At 39.8% G+C, this 9,360-nt stretch overlaps 1 protein-coding gene across 1 annotated transcript in view; it reads left to right on the top strand.

The window, feature by feature from the left end:
* The window catches only part of DNAH6 (dynein axonemal heavy chain 6), a 447,135-nt gene that overhangs the window by 406,140 nt on the left and 31,635 nt on the right, over positions 1 to 9,360 (top strand). Inside the window, exons 69-70 of the mRNA XM_007948902.2 lie at positions 2,975 to 3,104; positions 6,014 to 6,141. Coding sequence (XP_007947093.1) covers positions 2,975 to 3,104; positions 6,014 to 6,141 — 258 coding nt within the window. The remainder of the gene's footprint in view (positions 1 to 2,974; positions 3,105 to 6,013; positions 6,142 to 9,360) is intronic.

A 9,360-nucleotide genomic window follows, 5' to 3' on the forward strand; every position in this document is an offset into this window, starting at 1 on the left:
CACTAATATAGTTTGAAATAAAACTGTCTATGATTATGTCTCCTCCCTGCTGCTTATCTCTCTGACTTGAGAGTTCTGTGTCTTTATTCTTTGTTATCTCCACAAGAGAGCTATAAACATTAAAAAAAAAAAAAAAAAAAACCCTCATTGCTGTCGAGTTGAAACAGACTCATAGTGACCCCTCCTTATGTTTCTGAGGTAATATCTCTACAGAAGTAGATTGCCCAGTCTTCCTTCTGAGGAGTGGCTGGTGGGTTTGAACCACCAGCCTTCTGGTTAGCAGTCAAATACTATCTACAAGACTAAGTTACCCTCTACAAATCATCTACTGCAGGAACCAGGAAAAAATATATATGTGTTTTGGCATCTAGGAAGGGATATAAGAAAACCTAGCCTGTAAAAAAAGACAGCCAGACTATGAGAACAGGCTAAAATGTAAATACAAAGGATGCCATGAGATGTGAGAAAATGAAATATTCCAAGGAAACTAAAAATAATCATAGCAGAATTAAAATGTTTTGGACACCTGAAGACCAGAACTGATATATAGATCATCACACATGTGATAAAGGGAACAAACTTAAACTTTCCAGAATGGAAGGTTAAATGTCAAAAAAAAGATAGAAAATTATGACAGATGATGATAGGTATGGAGGATAGTGCAAGCAGATTCAATGAAACAATAAGAAATAGAAGCAATATTTCAATAGCGTCTTGAACTAATTTTTGGTGTGGTATAAAAAAGAAAAAAAAGAAACTAAAACTATGCCTTGACAGATCTTGGGACAAATTTGGAAATAAACAAAGGGTCATGTAAACATTTAGAGCACTTCCCATCCTTTCTCTGGTTAAAAAAAAAAAAAAAAGCTACTATATTAGAATGGGCTGGATTATGCCACAATTAACAAAATTACTCAAATCCCAGTGGTTTAATATAACAGTGATTGTGTTGACAGGTTGGCAGAAGGGCTGTGCTCCACAGAGTCATTCACAAACTCAGTCTGTCAGAGGCTTTATTGTATTGTAGCTTCATCAACTGGAACAAATAGTTTCTTTGTTCCCTGCAGTATGGGAAGAGAGACACTAGAGAATTATGCATAGGCTTTACACTGCCTCAGCCCAGAAATTCTGCCATTACTTCTGCTTGTATTTCATCGGCCAGTACTAATAACATGGCCAACCTAACTGCAAAGGTATGTGGAAGTATATATAATCCTTGCTAGGTCCTAGAGGAGAGAAGTACTAAGAATGGGTGCACACTGGACGTGTCTACGCCTACCAGGCTGGCTGCAGTAAATGTTTCAAAATTCATTCCATCCAAAAAGAAGTTGAGAATTAAAACGGAGAAGACATAATATTAAATAACTGGCACCAAACAAGGAAACCAAACTGTTTAACTATAGCATTAAGTAAATAACCTCATATATGTATTCAAAACCTAATGAATGTGTAAAATGTAGTATCAAAAGGAATGTCTATGGTTTAAACTGTAATTTTAGCAATCAAGACCTTGATCTAAGTCATTTTCTGAGCTTCTCTGTTAGATAAGTGGATGGAAAGTGGTACAGGTGGAGTTTCAAGGTCAAGGACTAGAGATTAGAATGGGATGGATTTGGTGAGCCTTGGAGAATACTGTACCTCAAACATCCCACCACCCATCCTGGAAGCACATTGGTATCGAAACATGAATCACCAAGAGAATTACCTTCATAAAAAAAGGGAGATCTACATAAAGTAAAACTCTAACAAATTCAAACAAATATATATGAGAATGATACCTTGCTCCTGGATAGAAGGAAAATCTAAAAGAATTAAGACTATTTAACTGGCCTCAGAATAGAGAGGAATTTCTAAGCATAAAAAGCAACGGAAAAGTAAATCACATTGAAAGGGCCAGTAGATTTTACTGTACCAAAAATTTCATAAGAAAATGACAAGCTAAATGGCAAACCAAAACATTTTTGAAACCCAAAAAACAAAGAGTTAACTATCGTTATATACACGTCTCTTAAAAATCAACAATAAATATACTAAAAAATAAAAAATGTACAAAACACATATGTTATAAAGAAATAATACAGTTGGCCAATGAACAGATTTTAAAAAGTTTAACTCTGCTAATCCTCAAAGAATTGCAAAACAATGAAAAGCTATTTTTACCTATTAAATGGGAAACATTTTTAATGCAATGATATTAATTCTTGCAAAGACACAGAAAGACAGGTCCCCTGATACACTATTTTTGGGAGCATAAATTGATACAATACTTTTCTAGATAGTTCTAGTAATGTATCATTTTAAAACTTTCAAAGTTAGAAGATGAAATTCATATACAGATCCTATCCCAGGAGTTCTATAAGATCTAACAATGTTCATAAAGTAGATAAACAACCATATTAACAATGGCACATTGTTACCATGAAATGACACACAGTCAGTATAAGCCAGATCTGCAGAAAGTTTTCAGTGGTATGAAAATGCTCATGGAAAAAGCAAACTGAAAAAGGAATATTATATAAATTGTATGGACTCAATCTTGTAAACTAGATGCATGCATAGGTAGAAAATACCCAAGTAGGGGAAAACCAAATGTTATAAATAATTATCTCTGGACAGCAGGATCATGAGTAGTTTCTCTTTATATTTTCTAGAATTTTTTTTTATAATGAGCCATGCTACTTTTCTTATTGGGAAAAATGCTATTTAAATGAAAGCATATCCTAAAACTGTGTTCTTGTGATTTCTTCCTTATTTTCATATTTGCCTTTTAAATGATTAAAGATACTAAGGTTTAATACTGACAACTATGTACTATGCATTTCCAATGAGCACATTTTACCAACTCTGTCTTCAACATAATTCTTTTTCCTTGTTCTTGAGAACTGCCATTATTTCTATAAGTGAACTATATGTGCTACAAAATTATTTTTTAAGAATGTGAATCTTAATTGTTCTGCCTCCTATCACTCTACAGTACAAAGAGACCAACACTTTAATCAACACCATACTTGAAGTTCAGCCAAGGTCATCTGCAGGTGGAGAGGGAAAAAGCAATGATGAAATTGTCCAAGAACTTGTTGCTTCTGTCCAGACCAGAGTTCCAGGTATTAATAATTCCCAGCATCTGTATGTGATGGTACATTGAAGAATAAATTCAGAGTGAGCTACAGGATAAGCAGGTGTCCAAATCTGCTTATTATATGGAGACTTTTCTTTATGCATTCAATTCTGACATGGAGCTCTCCATTTGTAGACTAGAATCCTACAGCACCTCTAAACCTCAACTGCCAGAAGTATTAGGAGCAAGTTGGTTTCTAACCCAATGTAACTTTTACCAGACAATTTCCTGAGTTACCCTCAGCTTCATTATTCTAATGTCTCCAGACTTGCACTGTGTAAGTTAGTGGCCACTAACCCACATGTGGTAAATTAAATTTAAATGCAAATAAAATGAAATGAAAAATTCAGTTCCTCTGTCACATTAGCCACATTTCAAGTACTACCATATAGGGATATGCAGATTTGGAATAATTCCATCATTGTAGAGTTCTACTGGGCAGCCTGGCTCTGGAATCCATTTCATTTTCTTTTTTCTCCATTCAGGAGAAATGGCTAAATTAATTTCACCTTGTTTTCTGGTGAAAGCTAAGGAATCTTCCTGAATGATCACAAGATATTCATGTTCACACTTTTCTTTGATTGGCTGCAGAGTGTTAGTCTGTTATTCATGGATCAAGTCCCTGAGTGGTGCCAACAGTTTGTGCTCAGCTGCTAACTGAAAGTTTGGCAGTTCCAACCCACTCAGTAGCCCCACAGAACAAAGGCCTGGTGGTCTGCTTCCATAAAGATTATACCCAAAAAACCAATTCTACTCTGTAACACATGGGGTTGACATGAGTCAGAATCAAGCAGATGGCAATAGGTTTGGGTTTTTGTGTGTGTCTTTTTTTTGGGGTGTGGGGGGGTGGAGAGTATTGTTCTTGGTTGGAAGAGATATCACTATAGAAAAAAAATAAAATTAAGGCAGAAGAGACCAGTGACTGAGTCTCACCAATATCCTTAAGATCCCCAGAGAAAGAGAGAAGTGTAACCTCAGAACCCATTATCTCCTCTTCAGAGCAGATCCTCAAAAGAATGGCTACTTGATAGAAGACTTTGTTGATGGTAAAATGAGTTGATTATTTCAGAAAATACTTTGTAATCAATATGATAGAGCGCTGGGTGGGAAAGGGATAGAGGGATGGATGACTAGAGAGATAATGTACTTGTTTCATAGACTCCTAGTGACATATAGGAGATGTCTCTCTCCAAGCATCATAAAGTCTGTTTTACTGTGAACTGAGAGGCAAGGCCATCTGCTAAGATTGAGGGGGTAAGGATGCAATGGGCTTAAGACAACTGAAGGTTTGGAATAGCCCTGAGGTGAATGGCAGAACAGAGTCCAGAGACATGTTACCATAGCACCGTGGGCCCAGTAGAGATTGAGCTCACCCAATTTGTGATTTTTCTCCAGCAGCCAAAATGTGAGTGCTTAAGAAGGATTTAACACATGTATTTTGGAACCCTTCATTTATTCACACTCATTCAGATTTGTAAGGAAAATTCAGTTTCTTCCTTTTTTTATACCTCACATGGCTCTTCATCTGCTGGACTGTAGAGGGGAAGAAGGGCTAAATTTTCATCCAGTTTGAACCTTCACACTCACTCATTCACTGCCATTGAGTTGATTCTGACTCATAGCAACTCTCCTTGGGTTTCCAAGGCTGTAAGTCTTTAAAGAAGTAGACTGCCTAATCTTTCTTCCACAGAGTTGCTGGTAGGTTCGAACCATAGACCTTTTGGTTAGCAGCCAAATCCTTAACCACTACACCACCAGAGCTCTTTGTTTGAACCTTGGGCCTGTGTAGTAATTCATTCAGTTCCTCTGATGTTTAGTAACTTGGGATAAATACTAAGTCTGTCTCATCTCCCACCTCCAGGCCTTTTTCTCTTAGATGCAAGGTAGGCATTTGAGGAAGAGTGTGGCTTACATATTTATAGAGCAGAAGGAAAGACTCATAGCCCCAAACTCACTGCCTTCGAGTTGGATCCAACTCATAGTGACCCCTCTTTGGGTTTCTGAGGCAGTATCTCTATGGGAGTAGATTGCCCAATCTTCCTTCTGAGGAATCACTGAAGGGTTTGAACCACCAGCCTTCTGGTTAGCAGTCAGATACCTTAGGCACTGTGCCACCAGAGTTTCTTTTTTGGTTTGTTTTGTTTGAAGGGTAGGTATTTGGGGAAGAGTGTGGCTTACATACTTGTATAGCAGAGGGAAAGACTGAGGGTCCCAAGGCAGTGCCTTCTGCCCCCTCTGGTCTCAGGATGTCCCTTTTCTGCCTTGAAGTCTGCTTGGCTATGACTCCCACTCAGCCCAGGCCCAGGCCCACCTTTCTGTGTCCTCCTGCAGAGCCTCCTCATCCACTGTAAAGACCCCTCCAGGCAAAACTCCCACCGAAGCACAAAGATACTGCTGGGCCACATTGACTTCCCACTTCATCTTTTTCCTTCTCTACCCCTCCCTCCTCCTCCCACAGTCACCTCAGTTAGCACAGCAGCTTTAGTATTTTACTAAAGCAGTCACATACCTACCCTCCCTATCCCAGGATCATAGACCACATACCCAGACTGGCAGAAATGAAAACAGCCACAAGGAACATGTTTTGAGGTAAAACATAAAATGCACTAGTTTAGTGTTTTAAATGATAGATAATTGATTGATCCATTGATCAATCTATGCCTGATATGCTTGAATTTAAGCCTGATTTTCTGTGATTGCTTCTATAATAAAGAGAGTTGAATTGCCAGAGAGCTCTAAATTATCCAGATTTTGTCTGATTTAAGCCCTGTACATATGACTTGAATAATGGGAGAAATTGGCTTTAAGTTGTTAATATAAGCACATTAAATAACAAAATTATAAAGATAGAAATCAATGATGACTGATCTTATAAATCAACTGTGTGTGTTTCAGAAATCTTGGAAATGGAGGGTGCTTCAGAAAGTCTTTTCACCAAGGATCCTCAAGGACGCCTTAATTCCTTGACCACTGTTCTTGGACAGGAAGTGGACCGATTTAACAATCTGCTGAAGTTAATCCACGTATGAAACCTTACCTCCATCATTGCTATTGGGTATCAAAGCTTCGTAGAGAATGGGCAGTGTTGCATTCTGTTGTACAGAGGGTCACTATGAGTCGGAACTGAGTCGACGGCACCTAACAACAACATCACTTCAGCCTTTTCATTCCGGATATGCTAACAGATCTCTGCAAACCTGACTTGTCTAAAATGTAATAATTCCTCCTCTAACAAGTCTGTATTCCCTATTCCTAATAATGACTGAGTGAATGTGTGACATTACAAATCCTCCGTCTCCCCATCAGCCTAACATTTGTTCTTGTTAGTTGCCTTCAGGTCAGCTCTGACTCGTGGTGACCTTATGTGTAAAAGGACAAGAGGTTGCCTGGTCCTGCACCACCTCCATGATCATTGATATATTTGAGCCCATTGTTAAGGATCTTGTGTCAGTCCATCTCATCGAGGGCTTCCCTCATTTTTACTGACCTACTTTTCCAAGCCTGGTGTCCTTTTCTAGCAATTGGTCCTTCCTGATGACATGTCCAGTGGAAGTCAGCCAAAGTCTTGCTGTCTTCACTTCTAAGGAGCATTCTGGTTATGTTTCTTCTGTGAATGTAAACACTTAGAATCATCACTGACTCACTAAAAATTGGGTCAGGAGCTTAAGCCCCCACATTAAGATCCAGTGCTTGCTTCTGATGTCTTATTTATATTTAATAGTGTAGTCCTTAGGAAAGCTTGCTCAAAATGTGGGCCACAAAATGCCTTCATGAGAATCTCCTATTCCTCAAAGTGTAGATTCCCTGAGCCCACCCTACCTATGCCATCAAGCCAATTCCAACTCCTAGTGACTCTGTATGACAGAATAGAACTACCCCTTAGGGTTTCCAAGGCTGTAATCTTTAGAGAAGCAGACTGCCACATCTTTCTCCCACAGAGTGGCTAATGGATTTGAACTACCAGTTGTTCAGTTAGCAGCCAAACGCTTAATGATTGCCAACAAGACCCCCTTAATTTCACCCTAAACAAACAAACAAAAATCTATTGCTGTTGAGTCAATTCCAACTTCTGGCAACTCTGTAGGAGAAAGTAGAACTGCCCCATAGAGTTTCCAAGGCTGTAATCCTTATGAAAGCAGACTGCCACATCTTTCTCCCACAGAATTGCTGGTGGGTTCAAATAGCCGACCTTTTAGTTAGCAGTCAAGCACTTCACCACTTCCACCACAAGGGCTACTTGATCCCACCCTAACCCTACTGATTAGGAGTTCTGGTGGTGTAGTACCTAAGACATTTGACTGCTAACCAGAAGGCTGGCTGTTCAAATCCAACAGCCACTTCTCAGAAGGAAGACTGAGCAATTTACTTCCGTAGAGATACTTCCTCAGAAACCCAAGGACAGGTCACTATGAGTCGGGACTGACTCGACAGCAGTTAAGGCCTACCTGAAAATATGAATTTTAGGATAAACTCTCCAGGGGATTCCAGTGAAACTACAATTTGAGAACAACTGTTTGGTCCTTTGTTATATGCTCAGGGATACTTTTGCTCTGGATCTCCTTGTATTTATAATGATGGCTAAAGGTCTTCTAATTTCTCATGTGTAACTTTGATAAGGGAAAATAAAAACTATTAGGCCAAATACTGAGCTCTACTGGAAAACTTTTACTGTAGTAAGGAATCAAATACCTAGCAGAGAGTTAAGGCTCAGATTAAGATTAGAGGTGGAAAACTGCAGTAGATGTTTTAAAGCCAAAGACCATCTAAGTCCTCCATTAGGAGTGCAAAGTCTCTGAACGTTGCTGCCTGGCTTGCAATACTTGGTTTGCCAGTTTGATGAGCACTGGGTCAGCTGAGTATGAGAAATCCCCACCTTGGGACTCTGGCATCTAGTGAGGCATGCCCCAGTGTCAGTAGACTCAGTGGCTTATGGGTTCTGCCTGAATTTTAAATAAGTCCCTGCTACCTTCTTCCATTTTTCATGCCTCAGAGGGAATACTGTTTTGGCTTTGACTGAGGGCCTCCTTTCTACGTTCTGCTGCCAATGGTTCCTCAGATCATAAGGACAAATCCAATTACAACCTTTCTTTTTCTTCTATGCCTCTTCTGGAAAGAGATGTGGGAAGGTGGAAGGGGCCAAGGAATAAATCTGTAAAGAAATGAAGGAATGGAAAGGTGACTAGCCTCATCCATACATTGTCTGTCTCCAGGACTATGTGCATGAGGTCCTGGGCCTCATTTTATTTTTTAATCAACATAAATTTGGCCTCTAAAATCTTCTTCTTATATTTCCCAATATACAATAGTACTCCTCACATAACGGGAACCCCTGAGAGATCAATTATTTGCTCTCCCTTTGTCCTCAGCCAAATGGCAAACTCCCTCTGTACTTCTCATGGTTATGCCAGCTGTCCCTCAGAACTACTAACTCCCTCTTTTGTTGAAAGGAGAGCAGGATAAGGGTCATGTCTGAAGGAAGTGTTTCTCATACAAGGAGACCCTCTCGTATCAGCTAGAAGATTAGTCTCATCTAAGAACCCCCTTCTTTCTGATGTAGCTCCTTGAGCTGTTAGCAGAAATGGCCAGTGGCATGAGGAGGTTCCCTATTTGGTTCTGATAACAGTAACCATCAGGCTTGCTCCTCCTTTGGCCTCGGGGAAAGCTAGACAGTGGCAAGAAGGAGTAGGAGCTTTTTCTCTCAGCTTCAGAGGACATTCCTCAGTTTTCCAACTTGCCACTGCATCAGACTGTGCCATTAACTGCCTCAACCACCCTTCACCACAAATCTTACACCACTGGGATCACATGTTATAAAAGTACATGCAGGAGGGAGTTCCCACAAGATGGCAGACTAGGCAGAAGGACTACAAGACCCTCTTCAACAAAGAAAAGGGAAAACAATTAACACATGCACAGAAGATAATCTTGGACCCCTGAGCCTTGAAAGGAAGGATACAGAAGTAGACTAAACCCCAACTAGCAGAAGAATTTGCGTGAAAATACCAAAAAAGGAGACATACAGAGATGCGGTCTGGCAGGGACCTGAGCGCCCCAGATGGCACAAACGGCTTGGACATTCCCAAGTGGTGGCCAACGATAAAAAACCTCCGAGAAAAGCCAGAACCACCCTTGGCTGCTCTTCACAAACAGTTAACAGACATCTAAATACAACAATGTCACGATGTCCCGGAAACAACAGACCATCACAGTCCACACAAAGAAGCAGGATAAAGTAGTAGAAA

Source organism: Orycteropus afer, unplaced genomic scaffold (genome assembly GCF_000298275.1).
Source record: "Orycteropus afer afer isolate SDZICR_OR568_19922 unplaced genomic scaffold, OryAfe1.0 scaffold00231, whole genome shotgun sequence".
NCBI classification, from domain to species: Eukaryota; Metazoa; Chordata; class Mammalia; order Tubulidentata; family Orycteropodidae; genus Orycteropus; species Orycteropus afer.